Source organism: Rhinolophus hipposideros (assembly GCF_964194185.1).
Source record: "Rhinolophus hipposideros genome assembly, chromosome: 11".
NCBI classification, from domain to species: domain Eukaryota; kingdom Metazoa; phylum Chordata; class Mammalia; order Chiroptera; family Rhinolophidae; genus Rhinolophus; species Rhinolophus hipposideros.
This window is the reverse complement of record NC_138057.1, coordinates 51894257-51913365: the sequence shown is the minus strand read 5'-3', so window position 1 is coordinate 51913365 and position 19109 is coordinate 51894257. Positions and strand designations below refer to the sequence as shown.

Sequence of the window (19109 nt, the reverse complement as noted above, 5' to 3'; positions counted from 1 at the left end):
CCGTCCTGATTTGGGGAACGAAGATACCTTCCACATATTAGAAACATTTATTTATTTTTTTAATTTTGTTAATTAAAAAGTGGCGTAATGGGCAGGATGAAACAAAGTCTCCAGCTCCTCCTCAGATTCCTTTGGCTGACTTCTTTATGCACATTCTCCCAGTTCCAGGCCTCTAGGCAACAGTCTCGGTGACTTCTGCTGGGTGGTAGCTAGCACTCCCATTGGTCCCACTTGGGTGTCTACATAACAGGGAAGCCTAATCAAAAAACTGGCCCAGGATGAGCTCATTTGTGTGCAATTTACATGAAGCTGTTCTGGATTCCACATAAGAGCTGGGAGCTGTGCCTGAGGGAGAGGGTCAGTATAAACATACCTTTGCTTCCTTCTCATTTGCACAAAGAAGGCGATGCTGGTGATGGCAAAGAGGATTCCAAAAATCAGGGCCAGAATGTCACCTAGAGGGAGAGGAGAGGCTGCCTCAGAGTAAAAAGGAGTTTGTGGGGTTTCCTCAGGGCCTACTTCTGTGTGTCCCCTACCCCCACTACCCCAGTATCTCAGAATTCAGAAGAGGCTAGTAAAGGGATGGCAGTGATACACAAGGAGGAGTAAGAGAAACACCTTTTTCCTCCCTGAAAAGGAAGTAAAAGAAATTGTTGGGGAAGAAGGATGCTAGGAGATTTCTGGGGCTTCATTCTGACCAACTCTTGCCCTGGGGACAATAGGGGAACTTCCACCTTGATCTGATATTACCCTATTGGGATTGGAAGTCTATTCTATGGAAAAGTAGAGGCAGCAGAGGTGGTCCTGACTAGCCCCCGTGGCTGAACAGTGCCAAGGCGTGACCCCGGCTTCAGGAGCCAGAGGAAGAACACAAACTCACCAGCAGCAAGGCAGGAATTCAGGTGGACTGAAGAGAAAAAGGAGACATTAGGGCCGGGGGCTGTGACTACCAGTGACAGACAAATGGGGACATATGGGAGGATGAGGGACCTGTGGTTGGGGGGACATGGTAATATGGGATACCAGACAAAGCTGCACCTGGCTTAGTGGTCTGCTCCACTCCAATAGGGAAGGAGGCTTCAATGATTCGCCCATTCAAAGGCTGCATGGCTCGAAAGTTCAGCTGTAGCCGAGAGTTCTCAGGTCCCCACAGTGAGCTATAGAGGGTGTGGAGCTAGGGAAGCCGTTAGGGAGGTCGGGACAAGGAAACAAAAGGGTCACAGGCCTACTCACAGCCAGCACCTCAGGCTTCACCTTCAAAGTCCTCATGCCCCACACAGCCCTTTCATTACGCCTCCTTTCTCACCTCATCCTGTACCCCTTACCCCACGTCCCCTAGGTCAACACCATGCTCCAGCCCCACCTGCTTAGCACTCAGCCTCACTGTCTGGTTGAACACAGTCCAGATGACCCCCTGGGCACAGGGGGGTGTAGTCAGAGACCCCTCATATCGGAAGTAGCGGCCGAGGTCGGAGGGCAGCAATGCAGATACATCTAGTCCTGGCACCCAAATCTCTGAGTCTGTGGAGAGGACCTGGGCTGGAATCTCACCTACGTAGATCATGCCCCTCCAAAGCTTTGGGGTTTAGGGATACAGGTTCATATCCCAGAAGCCAAGTTGACTCAACTCCCTGAGACTGCTTATTCACTAAGAGTCTCCCTTCCCATAACTCAGCATAAGGGCTTCCGAGTCGCACAGAATGAGAGAATTGCTGCTTAGGTCCTCCCTCTGAGTTTTCACTCTTACTTTGCCTACTATAATAAAATGTTGGACCACAAATTTAAACTCAGTGTGAATCAAAAGGGAAAATAAGCTAAATAACTTGTAAATAAATATAAATAGGTTTTTGTAACTGTAAAAAACAGACAAAAACTCAAAAATCACAGTTCCTTCTAGTTTAGCAAAACTTAAGATCCAGCAGGGTACGTGAGGTTTACAATGACCCAGAGTGACTGAGAAGGAAAAGATTTCTAACGTAAGTATTTACAAATTTAAAATGTTTGGTGTTTATAAGGAGAATAGACAGTTCTCAGAAAATATTAGCTCTTCAAACCCGGAAGTTCCAAACACTAGTTTTTTTGGTCTTATTTGTTTTTTTGTTTTATTTTTTGTTTGGGTTTTAACCATAAAGGCTGTGGGCAGCAGTTGGCCTTTGCCTGTTTGCCTCTATTCAGCTTCATAGTTATTATCAAGATCATCGTGGGCCAGTTCACACATCAACCCTCTCCCTGCATGAGGGACCCCAACTCCATACCTTCCACAGCGATCTCTTCCAAATGAGACAGCAACTGCTCATAGGCGCTGTTTTCTTCTGGACCTTCCTAGGAGATGATAGTGCAAGACAGGTATACATGTATCTAGGGCCATGGCTGGAGGTCTGAAGGTGAGGTGGGGTTCCCACAGCCCTTCCTCATGCCTTAGCTCTGAACATGCTGGGAACACACAAAATCTTATGTATTATTACTGAAAGTCGACTTACTCTTACTGTGCAAACTAACCTAAGAAGCTTGGTGGGCTAGTTTTCAGTGGCAGATTGGAGGAGGAGGAGGAAGGTGGACACTTTACTAGGGTATAAGGCCCTCCTGATCTGGGCCCTACTCACTTTTCAAGACTCACTCAATACTATCTTCACATTTCACATACACTCCATGCTTCACCCCCGAAAACTGTAATAACCTTTGTATTCGTGTTACCTCTGCATTCACCTTAATAATTCATATGTTGACTTTTGGAGCAAGAACATGTGATTTCCAAGGCACTTCTCTGAACTTTTGTGTTCTGAGGCTAGTAGTATTAAGGAGTAAGGTCAAGAGTGAAGCTAGCAGGTGTCTCACCATTCCTCCATTTTACTAGCCTCCTCTAATCATTGTGTTTGTAGCCTTGATCATTACAGGTCCAAAGAGGTCACTAGATGTTTCTCTAGACTTTATTGCATTTCACAAAGGGGAAATTGTGGGTTATAGGAGCAGCAGAGAAATTACTCTTCCTGATGTCCATTTTATTGCATCTGCCGTTCCCTGAATGAGCCATATTCTTTGAGTCTTTGCACATTATCATTTGCTCTGCACAGAATATCCCCTTTTATTTCCCACTAGTGAAAGCTTTAAGTTTCACTTCCTCTGAGAAGCCTTCCCTGACCACCTATTTTACTCTGTGTCGTTTGTATGTGTCTACCCTGTCAGCTTCCCTCACTGGCTGTGGGCTCCTTACAGACAAGGACACACGGTTTCTGAATCCTTTTTGTAATCCAGTGGGTGTTGAATGAATAAACTAACGGGAGAATGAGGATGATAGCCAGGTGCCAGGGTGAGTGCTGGGATGGGACCTCTGAGGGCAAGATATACTGAGCCCGGGCGCACGGGGAAGCAGGGAGTGGAGGGCTGTAGAGGCTGGTACCTGCAGAAAAGCAGCCAACACGGCCAGGCCCCCTGGGCGCCCCAAGGCGTCGTCAACTTTGGCAAATGCAGTGCTAAGGTGAACCACGTGGATCTGGAGAGGACAGGCAGGTAGGCGTGGGCAAGATGCCCTGCCTGCGCCCCATTTCTGGGGATCTTGCCCACGATTCATTTCGCCTCCGCCGACAGCTGAGCGCTCACCTCGGCAGGGAAATGTTGGCCGCCAACCGTGTGCTCCGAGCCCGGGCGACCAGCAGCCCCCCAGTGCAGATGCAACTGCAGCGCCCGGTACTCCCGCCCGGGACCCAGGGCCATCTCCATTCCGGGTGGCAGAGTCAGCTGCACTGCCGGGGGAGAGCAGGGGAATCAGACGCTGCCCGGCTCCCGAGAGCCAGCCTAACCCCCAAGCACCGCCCAGGCCGTCCCTCTTCGCTAGGCCCCTCCCATCCCCAGATAGGCTCCGCCCCTCCATGAGGTTCCGGGACCGCCTCACCCGTGTGGCCGTTGTTGCGCAGGTGCAGTTTGGGGAGTGACGGGAGCTCAAAGCCAAAGAGTTGCGGGGGTCGCAGGGCGGGGAAAAATACGGTGTGCTCCGGGCGGATATCTACGGGGGACTGGAAGCGGCCAGCGCAGGCTGGGGACACCTGGGGCCAGGGTGGACCGCCTGTGGTGGAAGAGTATGGACAGGAAGCCTGGTGATAAGATCAGGAACTTTGAGGGACGAGCGGTAGAAAAAGTGTGGGGTGGAGTCAGAAGACATTGGCGCGGGAAGTAGAAATCAGGGATGTGGACAGAGACAGGTGGCGGGCGTTTTGGGGGCCTGGCAGATGTGGATGCAGTGGGTGGGACGCCCAGGACCAGAGTTCAGGGATGGGTGGGGGGCAGATCAGAGCTGGGTGTCCAAAATAGGTCTGTGCAGGTGGCGGTGTCTCACCTCCATAGCTCCAATGACTGTGGTCATCCCCTGCATAAAAGAGAAGGGTAAGGAGGCTGATCTTTGAGCCCAGCCCCTCGCCGTGGCCAGATCCATGTGGGCCGCCATCACTAGCAGAGCTGCGCAAACTCAGATGCCTTACAGGGAGGGGTACAGCAGGTAACAAAAGCCTAAAGCGGGCCATGTGTAAAGCACAATAGAGTGCAGCCAAACTTGACACCACAGCGTGGTGAGCCTCACAAAGATCCTACTGGCCCCGGAGATACCAGTTTGCTACCAAAGTGGGTGGGGGTGTCAGTCTTAAGGCCCAAATCAGTAGACCATCCTTTCTCCCCCACTCATCCCTCTTCCCTTTCTAGCCTCCAACTCTTTTCCCAAAGTTCCTAGCTTGGGAGTCAAGATACCAGGTCCCCCTACCTGCTGTTTCCTTCTTCCGATGTCTCAGTTTCCTCACCTGTATACTGAAGATGAGGTCATCTCTACAAGCCCTTCGGGCTCTTCCTCTGGTACCCCCATCTTTTCTCTTGTCTCGTACTCTTAACTTCTCTCTGTGTTTTCTCTTTCCACATTCCCCATGTCTGTCTCCTCTCCAACCTTCCCCTTTCTTTCCCATCTCTTCCTACTCACCTCTCTCCATCTGTGTCCCATTTTTCTCTCCCCATCTGTCCCCCTTCTAGCTCTGAAAGAGGTGAAGGATCCAGTGGCACGGGAGCGCCTGGGGTTGGGAAAGGCTACTGTCAGAGTACAGGCTCCTCTACTTCCCTGAATAATCCTTGCCTGGGATGGGGTTGAATGAGGAGAGGCACAAACCTCCTGCAGCCTAGATTTTGAGGGCTGATGACGACTTACCTTTGTTGTTCCTGTGATTTTTCCGGGGGACTTGAGTGTCCCTGGGAGTCTCAACAGTAGGTAGATCCTCTAATTTCAGAGAGTCTTCTTCTCCTGATTCTGTCTTCATTCCAGGTGGGTCCTCTTCACTGGACAGGTCCTCCTTGCCCAGTGGATCGTCTTCCCCAGACGCATCTCCTCCCATGAAGGGAGTCCTCTGTATCCGGGGTACACTCTGGGCTTGGGTAGGTCCCAGGAGCAGCAGTAACAGCAGCAGTTGCACAGTGGGTCCCGAGGCAGGGGTTGGGATCAACAGAGGGAGCCGGGGACCGGGACACAGCAGAGCCATGTGGCTGACTGTAGGATGTCCTGGGCACGGTGTGTACGGGCTGTACGTGCATTGGAAACAGGAGCTGGGTGGGGGAGGAGCAAGCCTGGAGGGGAGCAGCCTGACTCAGAGTGCCCTTTTCTAGAAATGAAGCCAAAGTTCCTCAGGTCTTTCTGGCGCTGTGCCCCCTCCTTGATACCAAAGCCTAGATTGGGGGTGGAGTGAATGCAGGTATGTGTGCAGGCACAAGGTTATTGGGGTCATGGGCTTAGCTTGGAACCCAAGGCGCCACATGGCAGCACAGGTTTTCCCTGGCACCACCCGGTTGCCTGCCAGCCAGCCTCAGCTAACCCTGGCCTGCTTCCCAGCCCCAGGCAGGGACAGAAAAAGACAGGGAGCTGGGGCCCCCACATCCTCTGGCTGAGAGGGGAGTAGCCCATGTGTATTCCCTGCCCAGCTAGGAAGCAGGTAAAGGGGTAGGGCAAGCTGCTACAGAATCCTGTGGGTGAGGGGGTGGATGAATGGGTAGTAGGAGGTGAATTTGAGTATGAACGGAAAACAGTATATGTATGAGAAGGACTCTGATGGGTTTAACCTACATTTATTTTTTATCATATTAAACCTCTGCTCAAAAACCTTCATTGGCTTCCCATTGGCTACCAAAGTATCTTCCATGTGCCTATCTTCTCCTCTAGCTGACTTCTCTGCCCCTTCAAAATCTTACCCAAGAGAACTTTCCATCTTATCTCTTATTGCTCTTCATACTAAGGCCAGATTAAACTATTCATTTTCCCCCCCAAACCTTTCACCATCTTTGTCATCTAGTTCTTGCTCCCGGGAATGCCAGTCACCCTTATAGCCAACAAATATTTATTTAGCATTTATTATATGTCAGGCACTGGGCTAAAAGTGCAGGAATGAATGACAGCCCTTGTTCTGAGGAGCTCACTGTTTAGGGAATGAGGGCAAACACTATCATAAGATTTAGAAGCAAGAGATGAATTCTGCCTCAGAAGGTAATACAGAAGTAAGCAAATTTGGTCAGGGTTGTGAAGAAGCAGCATTTTAATTGGCAAAAACAATGGAAAGAATGGTATTCTGGGCAAAGGGGAGGCATCACATATTTTGATCAGGAGAATGACAGAATCCAATTCTCATGTTAAGACTGGGAGGTGGAGGGCTGTGTACAGAGCATGGATTGTAGGGGGAGAGTGGGTGAAAGGAGGCGAAGAGTATGAGGACCCCAAGAATGGGCTTGGGGTTCCCAGTCTCTGCCTGTTCGTTTAACAAACACTTATTGAGCCTCCTCCAATCCTCCAGGTTCTGTTCTAGGCTCTAGGGGGTGCAGCACTGGACTGGAGAACAGCTTCTACTGTTCTGTAACTCGCATTCTAATAAGGTCCCTATGGCTTCAACAAACCAGAAAAGAGAGTAAGGCCATCTCAGGAGGTTCATATCTGGAACTGACGTTCAGTAGGTTCACACCTGTATGGTGGTATAGGGTAATTAAATATAGTGAAATATTTCTAATTTTGTTGGTAACTAGCCCCTTACTCCAGGGTGCTCCTGGGAGCTCTCCTGACAGCCTCATGATCTCTTATCTAAAGAGGTAAGGGCCAGCACAGCAGGGGTCCCAAGACCCACTCAGATGCCTCAGCCAGCTTCCACTCTGATAGTGCACCACTACCATGTTAGTTTTACATATATATATATATATATATATATGTAGTTTTACATATATATATTATATATATATATATTTAACTATATATATATATATAGTTTTACTATCTCCCCTGTCTAAAACCCTCCTATTACTCAAGACTTCCAGGAAGTCTTTCTTGACTAATTGCACCACCAGAAGAGATTTCTGGTGCCTCAGCCACTGCTTTTCCTGCCCTTGTTAATAACTTTGTCCACCATCTAATTCATATTAGGATGATTTATGACATTTTATCTGCTCTAATAGCCTTGAGCTCCATAAGGGCAGGGTTCAATATTTGATTGAGTCATTCTTTTATTCAATAACGATTATTGAGTATTTTCTCTGCAGATCACCTTGCCTGTGTTTTTGAGAAAAACCAAACTGATTAAGATGCCTACCCTGCCCCCAGGGAGCTCACTGTCAATGATCAGTGTGTGTGTCAAACCACAACTGTTCCAGGAACATGACATCATGGTTGTATGGCATCCCAAATTATCTGCCTCGTCAGAGTGACTGCCATACGGTATATCAAAATTCGTATGGCTGAACAACAGCTGTCCTCCAAGCAGTCACTTTATGAGGTAATTAGCGTACAGTCTAAGGTGCCATTTCTGGAGCCAAATTAAGAGCCATTCATGCATGGCAATCTGATGCAGGGTGTACTCTGGATGGTCAGCTCATTGTTTTGGGCAGCTGTGTTTTCAGCACCCTGGCTGAACCCTGACACATGAAAGGTCCATAGTAATATCTAAATTGGATGGACCTGGACAAGATGGAATGCGGTAACATCTAGTTGAGGTGGAAGACTTCATGGGGAGTGCAGGGGACAGAAGCACCATATTAACTGGAGTCTGTATGTCAGGACATCTTTCTCCAACACCAGTCCCACCTTTATTTCATTTCCCTCTTTCCAAATGTTCTGTTTCTTTTTCCTTATTAGGTCTCATTCAGGAACCTTTAGTACACATCTCTGCGGCACTCTGTATGTCCACATGTCTCCCTGCCCTCTCTGCTGCTTTCAGTATTTCAGAGTCCAGATCTGTGTCTAGGTTCAGATCTCTCTTTGTTACAGCTTTCTAATTTTCCAAATGCCATTCTGTATGGTGCTCTTGAGTTCTCTGTCTCTGGGTGTGACTATATCTCTAGTCTGGTTGGGGAATATGGACTCTGACCCTGCATCACACCTTCGCAGCTGGGAGTCTGCCAAACCCCCAAACAGGTTTGAGCTCCCAGAGTCTTTCTTGTTCCCTGAGCTTCTGGGACAGAGTGTACTCAGAAGTAACTGACTGGGGCACCTTCTCCACCTGGTACACAGTCTTAAGGTCAAGTCTTTGGTCGTTAGTGTCTGTTTTTTATCCCAGGGTTGCAGGGTAGAAGGAGAAAAAGAAATAAAAACCTCTACTCCCCAGCCATGGATTGGAAGCAAAGACAGATCAAAACCCTTCTGGGGCCTTGAGGCTGACCTGTAGTTCTGGCCCACCTCACTATCTGTGTTAGTTTCCTAGGACTGCTGTGACAAATTACCACAAACTGGATGGCTTAGAACAACAGATTTTTTTCTCTTACAGTTCTGGAGGCTACAAATCTGAAATTGGGTTGGCAGGGCCCTACTTCGTTATCTTCTAGGGTTTCTTCTACTGTGTTTCCCAGAAAATAAGACCTAGCCGGACAATCAGCTATAAGCATCTTTTGGAGCAAAAATTAATATAAGGGCCAGCCCGGTGGCTCAGGCGGTTGGAGCTCCATGCTCCTAACTCGGAAGACTGCCGGTTCGATTCCCACATGGGCCAGTGGGCTCTCAACCACAAGACTGCCAGTTCAATTCCTCGTGTCCCGCAAGGGATAGTGGGCTCTGCCCCCTGCAACTAAGATTGAACATGGCACCTTGAGCTGAGCTGCCACTGAGCTCCCAGATGGCTCAGTTGGTTGGAGTGCGTCCTCTCAACCACAAGGTTGCCCGGTTTTACTCCCACAAGGGACGGTGGGCTGTGCCCCCTGCAACTAGAAAACCTCAACTGGACCTGGAGCTGAGCTGCGTCCTCCACAACTAAGACTGAAAGGACAACAACTTAACTTGGAAAAAAGTCCTGGAAGTACACACTGTTCCCCAATAAAGTCCTGTTCCCCTACCCCAATAAAAAATCTTAAAAAAAAATTAATATAAGACCTGGTCTTATTATACTATAAGACTTGATCTTATATAATATAATATAATTATATTATAGGGCCCAGAATGATTTCTGGAGTTGCTGGATTAAACTAATCCAGCAGGTAGGGCCTACCTGCATCTTATATAAGACCAAGTCTTATATTAATTTTTGCTTCAAAAGATGCATTAGAACTGATTGTCCGGCTAGGTCTTATTTTCGGGGAAACAGGGTAGCTTCTTGTGGCTCCAGGCATTCCTTGGCTTGTGGCTGCATCACTCCAATCTCTGCCTCCAACTTCTCCTGTCATCCCTGTCTCTCCACTGGGTGTCTCTTTTAGGAATACTCGTCATTGGATTTAGGGCCCAGAATGATTTTTTCTCAAGATCGTTAGCTTAATTACATCTGCAAAGACCTTTTTTCCAAATAAGTTCACATTCACAGGTTCTAGGGATTAGGATATGGACATATCTGTATGGGGACCACCATTTAGTCCACTATGCCATTAGCCATTTAGAACTGAAGTGGATGCACAGGATGGGAAGAAATGGGTTTGTGTTGGTAATGCTCATGCCTTCTGCCCATATCCCTCTTTATACTCTTTGTAGGCAGTTTCATCTCTCATGGCATCTATAAGTTGATGACAGCCAAGTATCCCCAGGTTAGACTCTCTCCTCCATGTCAGATCCACAACCATCTGCCTAATGGACATTCCCCCATCCTTAGTGATATGATTGAGTTGCTGGATCAAACTAATCTAGCAGGTAGGGCCTAGCTGCATCTGGACTTTTTGGTTGCATGAACCAATATTGTTACTGTTTAGCCATTTTGAATTTACTGTTACTTTGATAGTCTTACTGATATAAATTCCTTCCTAGGTCTGGTCCCTGTCTATCTCCACTCTCCCTTCTCATCACTCTTTCCTTTGCAATCTATGTTTTCGCCTTACTGAACTTCTAGCAGTTCCTTAAATGCAGTGTGTGTGTGTGTGTGTGTGTGTGTATGCGCACGCACGTGTGTTATCTCCAAGTCTTTGTCCATGCTATTTGTCTCTCTCTCCTCTCCCGCACTGCCAGCCCTGCCCCACCAGAATTTGCTCATCCTTCAGGTATCAGTTCATGCCACTTCCTCCAAAAAGCCTTCCCTGACTGCTAGACAGGGTCACTCCTGCCTGCATAGGAAGCCTAGACTTCCCTTGTAACATTTATTTCATTTTACTTCCATGCTGGATTGTAAGCATCCATAACAGCAGGGGTCATATTTCTATTATCCACTATTTCATCCCCATACCTAGCACAGGACATGGCATATGAGAGCATTTAAGTTTTGTGGAATAACTGATTGTTGTTCAAAGCATCGCTAGGGCTTCTCCAGCATCCATTGAGTTGAAAGCAGAGGTCGAGTGTAATTAAAGGATAGAGAGGTTGCTGACTGCCCTCGATCCTCTCCCTCTGGCCCCTCTTTCCTTTCATTTTTGAAGCAGAATTGGGGGTAGAGTCTGTTCCAGATAGAGTATGGGGTGTGCCTGAGTTGCTCTGTGGGAGACTTGGTCCCCAGGGCATCAGTTGTCTCCCAGTGTCCCCAGTGTGTCTTCTCAGCTTTGCCCTTTTCTTCCTCCAAATATTGGATGATTCCCCAACCTTGAGCTCACAGTAGGTTCTCTTCCCCACCCTTCGTCCATCCACCCAAAGCACACACACACACTGGAGCACACCCAAACACACCAGTCACCACTGCACCACAGGTTCTGTGCTCCATTTTGATCACATGGATTCAATGTCCCTTTCCTCACTTAAGAGCTCTTAGTGGGGACTGTCCCACATTCTCTTCAGAGAGTGTCTTCCACCTTCATAATATCACCAGTTTACTTGGGACCGGAATCCAAGGTATAGTGTGACCCAAACTCACTTTCCTTCATCAGGCCCTTCAAGTTGTTTCTCCCTGGTCTAAGTCCAGCATTTCTCCATCCTCAGAATTCTTACAATGTCAGACAGCTAGAGGGGACCTCAGATCCCTGACAATACCTTGGTTCTTGACTTCAGGCCCAGATTCCTAGGAATCCAGAGTGGTAGGAATAGGGTCTAAAGTCTATCTAACATTTTGGTTTTTAATAGCATTTTTTTAAAATTACAAAGTAATGCATGCATGCTCAAACAGAAAATTGGGAAAGGCAGAAAAGTATAAAGGAATTTTAAAACTCACCCTATTTCCTCCATTCACCCCTTTAACTTCAACAATCCAGTACCTGGCACTGATTAGGTGCTTAATAAATATTTGTTGAATGATCTTCAATCTCATCACTCAGAGATAAAAACCACAATTATCTTTTGGTTATTCTTCCAGTCATATATATATGTATATCTAATACATAAATTAGATCATATTGTACAAACAGCTTTGTAACCTGCTTTTTTTTTTCTCTTGGCAATATACCGTGTTTCCCCAAAAGTAAGACTGGGTCTTATATTAATTTTTGTTCCAAAAGACGCATTAGGGCTTATGTTCAGGTGATGTCATCCTGAAAAATCATGCTAGGGCTTATCTTCCAGTTAGGTCTTATTTTCGGGGAAACACAGTACTATGTACGTTTTCCCATATTGATAGCTTTTTTACATCATTTTAATGCTTTCATATTATTCCTTCGAATGGCTGTACCATAATTTTCCTAGCTAACTTACTACCTCTAGGTATTTAGGTGGCTTCTAGTATTTTGTTGTTACAAACAACATTGTGCCACACATCCTGGTACATACATTTTTGTCCACACATCTATTTCTTTAGGATGCATTCCTAGAAATGGAATTGCTAGGTTATTAAGAGTAGGCATTTTAAGATTTCTCATACACACTGACAAAATGGCACTGCCAATTTACCTTCAGAGCTACTGCCAAGTTTTCAAAAGACCTAAATAAAGAAAATCTGGTTCATACTACCTTTGACTAAGTAGCACAGACTAATCAACTCCAAACTTTTGCCTTTGGCCATAATTAAGCAATTCTGAACCACCGTGTTAGTTATTGACACCTGCTTACCAGAAGCTAATTGGCCGTCAGATTTTGGAACAAGAAAACGAGTAACTTAAAACCTATAAACTTTTGTCCGGGATCCAAACTATTTCAAACCTTGTGACCCGTGAGAGTTCCCAGTTGTAAAAGCATTGGGAACGACTGAAACCCAGCGTCTGGCATGGGCCCAGGACAGAATATATGTACCGTAACGATTTCCCTGTTCCCATTTCTACAGCTGGGACACTGAGGCCCTGCCAGTGTCTGCACTCTCAAGTCTCCTGACTCAAATTCCAGGTTGCTGCCCCAACTTAGTGCCACTGAGAGGAGGGCCGCCCATCTGCCCCACCTGGCCCTAACCCGGCGTGCTCCACACACCACCCGGGCGTTGGGGCGATGCAATGTTGGAGGAGAGCCCCAGCCGTGTGGCTGGCCGCCGCGCACACTCCGTCCTGAGCGCGGCCTCTCCGCGCCAGGGGGCGCGCTCCTCTCCGCTGCCCCGCCCCCGAAGCGGTTGGGATTTGAATCTCCGGCCGGCTGTGGCGGGAAGTGTCGATCGGTCGGCCAGACATGGAGAGCTCGGACCCCGCAGCTCGGTGCCCGTTGCAAGAGCAGCGTGCCCGCTGGGAGCGGAAACGCGCCTGCACCGCCCGGGAGCTGCTGGAGACCGAGCGGCGCTACCAGGAACAGCTGGGGCTGGTGACCACGGTGCGGGGCCCGGCACGCCCTCCGGTCTTGGGCGGGAACCCCAGGGTGTGGGAGGGTCTCTGCCGGGTCTAAGGGGGTTCTTGAACTGTCCGCCTGCCATTTGGGGCCCCGGCCGACTTCTACAGGTTCCAGCTGCGCCTTGGGGTTGGTCTCTTTAGCAGACTGTATACCGGTGTTCTCCCCTTCCGCAGTACTTCGTGGGCATTCTGAGAGCCAAGGGCACCCTGCGACCACCAGAGCGCCAGGCCCTGTTTGGGCCCTGGGAGCTCATTTACGCCGCCAGCCAGTGAGTGGAAGGGGCATGGGGAGAGGAAAGGAGGGAGGGCCCCGGCGTCTCGCAGCGCACGGAGCTCGGAGTCTGAGAGAATCGGGTTCATTTTCCGAGTCTGCCAACTACCTCACCTGTGCTCTTGGCCCAGTGCCTTAACCTGCCCTGTTCTCCATCTGTAAAATGGGTAACAGCACTACCTCCAGGATAGGGTTATGAGAAATGTGGTGTTTGAGCAGTTCTTTGGCCGCTCTTTTATTGTCCTCACCCACGCAGAGAGCTGCTTCCCTACCTGGAAGGAGGGCACTGGGGACAGGGACTGGAGGGCTTCTGCCCCCACCTGGAGCTCTACATCCAATTTGCTGCCAACTCAGAGAGGTCCCAGACCACCTTGCAGGTAACCTGAAGACGACCTCAAGTCCTTCCCCTCTTTCTCTCTTGCCACATACATTTCCTCTTCTTTTGGAGACCCAAGCTTCATTCATACTGTTCCTGCATTTATAGAGCTCTCTGGAGGGAGATGGGTTCTCTTAGGAGCACACAGCTTACTGAGGGCTGTGGATGTGTACACAGGTGAATACAATATAAGGAGGGGCTTCTCTCCCTGTTGCCAACCCTTTCCCCCTCCAGGAGCAACTAAAGAAAAGCAAACGTTTCCGGAGGTTCTTGAGGCTTCAGGAAGGCCGCCCTGAGTTTGGGGGTCTTCAGCTCCAGGACCTGCTTCCTCTGCCTCTGCAGAGGCTCCAGCAGTGAGTGAACTTACCCTGCCTCAGCCAACTTCTGAGTCCGTATGATTGCTTCCATCAGCTTTGTGGGATTCCATGAGGTCTGTCCCAGTGCCTCTCTCCTGGGACAAATTGCTCCTAAAATCCTTTTGCAAGAGTAAATGTGAACCCATGGACTACCTGGGTCTGTGGTCTCAGGCCCGTAGCTGGGACTGTGGAACCCTACATTGAAGTGAGGAGGGCCCGTAAGAGGACTAGCGACAGGGTATCTCGAAGAGTGTGCTGAGATGAGAGGCTGGCCTAGCATAGAATTTCTGTCGCTGGGGATGAGTTAAGAGCTCATCTCAGGCTGTCTAGCTTCCTCCTTGGGTCGATTAATTGTTATCTTGGGATCTGGCCTCCCAAACTATGGTCAGTCTGCCCCTGACTCTTCAGTGAGATGGAAGAGGGCCATGTGGTATGAGACCAGGTTTTCAAACGGGATACAATAGCCAAAAGCAAATCTTTCCTGGCCTTGCAACTGAAGTATGTGTAGGGGATGATGTGTGTGTCAGACAGGGGGAATTCTGCCCAGCTCTACTTCCCTTCATAGATTTCCAACTGTCTAATTCCAGGTATGAGCATCTTGTCATTGCTTTGGCGGAAAACACAAGTCCCAACAGCCCTGACCACCACCAACTCACACGTATGTTCTTGCTCTGCCAAAACTCACGGCAGGAGGCTGCCTATCCCTTTCTGGTTGTGCTCTCCAACAATATCTGGTATGCCTCTTCCACTGACACATATGCAGTGTCCCTATTGTCCTGCCCACTCTCTAAGAAGTTAGACCCTGACACTTGTCCCCTTTAGGAACAGCCTGTCTTTCACCACCACAAGTCACCCAGAGTCGAAGTTGTGCTGGGAATGGGGTGGGCGATGTTATTCCAGGGGCTGCTCGGTTGATAAGTGAGACTGCCCAGAGAGTCCACTCCATTGGTCAGAAACAGAAGAATGCCCAGCACCTCCGGCGTGTCCAGGCTCTGCTCAGTGGACGCCGGGCAAAGGGGCTTACCTCAGGTAGTCCGCCTACTTCCCCTTTAGTTTTCATCTGCCCTCCTCTGTATTCCCAGCACGAACCCCCGTTCCCTCAGCCTCCCTTCTGTTCCCATGGGTCAGGGTCCTGGGGCTGCGCACCAGAATAACAGCTCCCCCGTCCCCTAGGTCGCTGGTTCCTACGCCAGGGCTGGCTGTTGGTGGTGCCTCCCCATGGGGAGCCTCGGCCCCGAATGTTCTTCCTCTTCTCTGACGTGCTCCTCATGGCCAAGCCTCGACCCCCACTGCACCTACTGCAGAGTGGCACCTTTGCTTGCCGGGCCCTCTACCCCATGGCCCAGTGTCAACTCCACAGGGTCTTTGGCCACTCAGGAGGCCCTTGTGGTGGACTGCTCAGCGTAAGTAATAGGCAGGAGTCCTAGGTAAGGTAGGAGAGGCCCGAAATATACCTCAAATGAGTATGTACTTGTTTATCTCCTCGTCCTGGACGCCTTGCATAGAAACTGAGCCACGTACATTGAAAGAGGATAACGGGCTTGGGGTTCAGAGCTGATTCTCACTTCAGTCCTGAATTACCTCCATGGGAGTAGCAAGGCCTTCAGCTTTAGCCTGGACTATTCTGAGCCAATGCACTCAACGGTGGTCTCTCCTTAGTTGTCCTTTCCCCGAGAGAAGCTACTGCTTATGTCCACAGACCAGGAGGAGCTGTTGCGCTGGTACCACAGTCTGACTTTGGCCATCAGGTAAGTTGTGTCTTCCCTTGGGAAGAGTGCTGTGATGAGACCCAAGAGCTAGAAATGAGCAGTTCGGATCCTATCTCATGTCCTCTATCACCTATCCCAACCCTGTAGGTGATTTTGTGTCAGTAGTGTTCATGCCAGTGCCTAAACTGTCTTTTCTCCACAGCAGCCAGAAGAACTAGAAGAATCTTATAGATTCCAGAACTCATGATACTTCAGTGAGAGGTCAGCAGGGTCAAGAGTATAAAGGAACCTTCTTCAGTACTAAACAAAACACAGAAGCCTTCATGGTTTGAGGAAGGTCATTTTGTGTTTGCTTGGAACCAAGCCACACTGGGTTATTTGACCAGCCCTTAAGAATCAGGAAACCAGATCTGACCCAACTGAACCTCTGCGGAACCAGCCCCTCCAGCACAGATGAGGGGATTTGGGATTGATAAGCTCGGTGCTATGTCTGTGGCCAGTCGTGTGTCAAGGTTGCAACTTTGCAAACGTGGCTATTTTTAAGTTGTATGTAGTTTTTATAATTTATTTTCCCACTGGATTTTAGTAAAGTTTTGTTCTTTGGAAACGCCTTTCTGTCTTGGCTATGTGATATGAGAAAAGGAATTTTTGTGCCTTGGAGGCTGGCATGAAGGAGGCCTCAGGAGCTCCCTCTGTCTTCTCAGCTCTTGCACTGGAAAGCAGCATTTTTTTGTCCTAATAAGGGAAGCTTTTCAAGAAGGCCCAGTTGTTCTTAAGCACCTAGTATGGGTGTGTGTGTGTGACCAGCTGGAATGGAAAAAGCACACAAAAGCATCCAGTCACAAGAACAGACTTTGTTTTATTAAACCTTCAGCCGCTGTCCCTCCTTCCTGGCAGGGGCTGTGACTGGGGCCCTTGGCCACAGCCTTGGCGCATCTTCTCCTTAGCCCCTGCTCCACTCCCCAGGGAGCAGCTAGGTTCCTTGTCTCTGTGCTCCAGTTTAGGGGCTCCTCCCAGGCCTGACTGTTCCCAGCATCCTCCTCGTCCTCCTTTACACAGAAGTCCTCAGAAAAGGGTATGCTGACCTCTGTGAGAGGAAGGTCAGGCATGGTCCCGTTTCCGAGATTGGTCTGTGCCTCCACCAGACTCACCTCCCAACCCCTTACCTGGTTCTGGAAACCCCACACCCTCGTTTGGCTTGTTCTTTTGTAGTAGCTGGTGGATGGTGTGTAATTTCATGTTCAGAAGCTCCTGCTGGGCTCCAGCTAGGGTAGTCACACTGCGGATATATCCACTCAGAGGCTGCCCAATCTATGCCCCCACTTCTCTCACCTACCACACATGGTTCTCCTTACCGCTCAAAAAGGGGGTCCAGCTGGGCCATCAGATGGTTTAGGTGTTGCTCTGTCTGGGCCAGCTGTTGTGTCAGCTGGGCCAGCTGTTGCTCTGGAAGTAAAGGAGAAAAGAAAAGCAGTGGTTACTTACCGTCTGCTGTCCGCTACTCCCCCACCAAGCACAGACTTCGGCAAAACCCACCAGACTGCAATGATTCCTTCTTGTCTGCCTTCTCTTGGAGAACAGCAGCCTCATCTTTCCCCTGCTGTGGAAGAAGGAAAGGGCAACACTGCAACAAGAGTCTTCATCAGTTCAGTCTCCAAAGCAAGTACAAGGAGGAGGATAATTTGAGTTAGAGAAAGCTATTGGGTTTTTACCTCAGAGAATCACAACCACATCTAGTCCAGCTTCTCACCCAGGACATGAAGCAACATGTCAGTGTGCCCCCACGTGGTCCTTCAGTTTACTGACCTCCAGGAAAAGAGCTCCCTCCAGTTTGATAAAGCTCTCGTCATTACTTTATATACAAAGCCAAAAATTGTCCTTCATGTATCTCCTTTCTGTGGTGCTGTTTAGAGCCTTCCCCAATCATGTCTTTTCAGCATGACAGCCCCTCAGGAATTTGAAGACTGGTCATTTCCCTTCCCTGCCCCCTGCCCCACATCTTTGGTTTAATACCACCATTTTTTTTTCAGTCAGTGTTCATTTGATACAGTTTTTCTCTTTGCTTTACTGAGCTTGTGGTGCTCTTAAAGGAGTGCCATGAAAAGAAGATTCTCCAGGACTGTTCTGATCAGAAGATAAAGTGCAATACCTCCTTCTAGCATTGATGTGGTAAATGGGTTGTCACAGCAAACAACGGAACTTTATTAGTCAAATCATAAACTGCTGCTATTATGTTTCTTTCAGGCAATACTTGAGTCCAAGAATAGAATTTATCCTTGTTAAATTTCATCATTAAATTCAGTCCCTGACCCTAGCCTGTCAAGCCTATTTGGGCACATGATTAGCTATCCCTATCAGTCATGCTGTCTAGTTTCGTATCTCCAAATTTGTTCAGCCCTCTATTTCCCAATGCAAATGATAGGGTTAGGGTTGAAGATACAGCCCTGGGAGGTACTGCTTTCCATTTCAACAGTTCAAATCCACTAAAATGTACTGTCAATTCCCATTCCAGGGCCTCCTTTTCAAGCCCATGAGACTGCTTGGTACTTTGAACTCTAAAAACTGACTACAGTAATCAACCGCTTGTGCCCAGGTTGGAGTCTCGCCAGGAACCCCACTTTTGTAGTATGGACACTTGCTGGGATCAGTTACTTGTTCTGGGTGATCTTGAGCAAGTGACAATCTCGTCTTTGGACTGTTGGGAAGACGAGATGTGATGGTCATTATTTATTTACAATTTACCACGCACCCTTCACATCCATTACCTCGCTTGATGCTCAAAATAACCCCATAATGTTGGAAAGCCAAAGAATTGTTCATTTTGTAGACTGACAAGAAGATGTCTCTTGTTCTTGGTACCATAGCGCCCCCACGGGAAATTCAGGCCCGGGGCATCCCCACCCTGGTCGTCCCGCACCTGCAAACACTTGTACAGCACAAAAGCCACGACAGCCGCGGTGTACAGCGCCCCCAAAGGCAACGACCTGGCCCGGGCTCGCTCGTGCTGATCTTTGGGCTGCGGGCGCCGCCGGGCTTCCGTGGCTCTAGGGCCGACCTGGGTGGGGTTCCCTGCGGAGGAGGGCAAAGGCGGGTCAACAGAGCTGGGGCCTGGGACCCGTGGGCAGTCTCAGCCTCCCTCCAGCAGCCCTCGCTGGTACCTGGGTATGCCCGGAGGTCAGGGCTGGGGTGGTCTCCGCGGACCCCAGGCAGTGCAGACGCAAGTAGCAGCCCCAGCACACCCGCAAGGGAGGCTAAGCTCGCCATTGCAGGCCGACAGAAGGAGGGGTATGCGCATGCGTACGCGCGCTCCGGACCTGGTCTCGCTTTGG

At 49.1% G+C, this 19109-nt stretch overlaps 3 protein-coding genes across 9 annotated transcripts; 1 reads left to right on the top strand and 2 right to left on the bottom strand.

Moving 5' to 3' along the window:
* Positions 1 to 12: 12 nt before the first annotated feature.
* Positions 13 to 5845, bottom strand: CA9 (carbonic anhydrase 9). Of its 5 annotated transcripts, none has more exons than XM_081066438.1 (11): positions 5180 to 5845; positions 4331 to 4360; positions 3890 to 4060; positions 3598 to 3740; positions 3398 to 3490; positions 2256 to 2322; positions 1364 to 1521; positions 1039 to 1174; positions 881 to 907; positions 374 to 455; positions 13 to 239 (listed from the first exon to the last, which is right to left on the bottom strand). In XM_081066438.1, the coding sequence occupies exons 1-11, from the start codon at positions 5505 to 5507 to the stop codon at positions 173 to 175; spliced, it is 1302 nt and encodes a 433-aa protein (XP_080922564.1). In that variant the 5' UTR covers positions 5508 to 5845; the 3' UTR covers positions 13 to 172. The 5 variants fall into 5 exon arrangements, with proteins under 5 accessions (XP_080922564.1, XP_080922565.1, XP_080922566.1 ...); XM_081066439.1 differs by having other exon boundaries at positions 1385 to 1521; positions 5180 to 5536; XM_081066440.1 differs by lacking the exon at positions 3890 to 4060 and having other exon boundaries at positions 5180 to 5536.
* Positions 5846 to 12850: 7005 nt separating this feature from the next.
* ARHGEF39 (Rho guanine nucleotide exchange factor 39) lies at positions 12851 to 16391 on the top strand. Of its 2 annotated transcripts, none has more exons than XM_081066892.1 (9): positions 12851 to 13051; positions 13243 to 13337; positions 13596 to 13716; positions 13950 to 14068; positions 14659 to 14729; positions 14972 to 15100; positions 15245 to 15474; positions 15731 to 15819; positions 15986 to 16384. In XM_081066892.1, the coding sequence occupies exons 1-9, from the start codon at positions 12914 to 12916 to the stop codon at positions 15996 to 15998; spliced, it is 1005 nt and encodes a 334-aa protein (XP_080923018.1). In that variant the 5' UTR covers positions 12851 to 12913; the 3' UTR covers positions 15999 to 16384. The 2 variants fall into 2 exon arrangements, with proteins under 2 accessions (XP_080923018.1, XP_080923017.1); XM_081066891.1 differs by having other exon boundaries at positions 12860 to 13051; positions 15983 to 16391.
* Positions 16392 to 16619: 228 nt separating this feature from the next.
* On the bottom strand, positions 16620 to 19061 carry CCDC107 (coiled-coil domain containing 107; the record flags this gene model as incomplete). Of its 2 annotated transcripts, none has more annotated exons than XM_081066446.1 (6): positions 18939 to 19061; positions 18698 to 18849; positions 17317 to 17380; positions 17136 to 17226; positions 16947 to 17059; positions 16620 to 16867 (listed from the first exon to the last, which is right to left on the bottom strand). In XM_081066446.1, exons 1-6 carry the CDS (start codon positions 19042 to 19044, stop codon positions 16620 to 16622), a joined length of 774 nt encoding a protein of 257 aa, XP_080922572.1. In that variant the 5' UTR covers positions 19045 to 19061. The 2 variants fall into 2 exon arrangements, with proteins under 2 accessions (XP_080922572.1, XP_080922573.1); XM_081066447.1 differs by having other exon boundaries at positions 17317 to 17377; positions 18939 to 19057.
* Positions 19062 to 19109: the final 48 nt, after the last annotated feature.

Bases quoted from the DNA above. Each gene is read 5' to 3' on its own strand.
- CA9 (XM_081066438.1), bottom strand. From the start codon at position 5,507: ATGGCTCTGCTGTGTCCCGGTCCCCGGCTCCCTCTGTTGATCCCAACC. The intron at 1,522-2,255 runs GTATGGAGTTGG...TCCTCTCCACAG, and splicing joins GGAAGAGATCGCTGTGGAAG to ACTCAGAGATTTGGGTGCCA. The intron at 1,175-1,363 runs GTGGGGCTGGAG...CGGCTTCCCTAG, and splicing joins TGAGGCTGAGTGCTAAGCAG to CTCCACACCCTCTATAGCTC.
- ARHGEF39 (XM_081066891.1), top strand. From the start codon at position 12,914: ATGGAGAGCTCGGACCCCGCAGCTCGGTGCCCGTTGCAAGAGCAGCGT. The intron at 13,338-13,595 runs GTGAGTGGAAGG...TCACCCACGCAG, and splicing joins CTCATTTACGCCGCCAGCCA to AGAGCTGCTTCCCTACCTGG. The intron at 14,069-14,658 runs GTGAGTGAACTT...GTCTAATTCCAG, and splicing joins CCTCTGCAGAGGCTCCAGCA to GTATGAGCATCTTGTCATTG.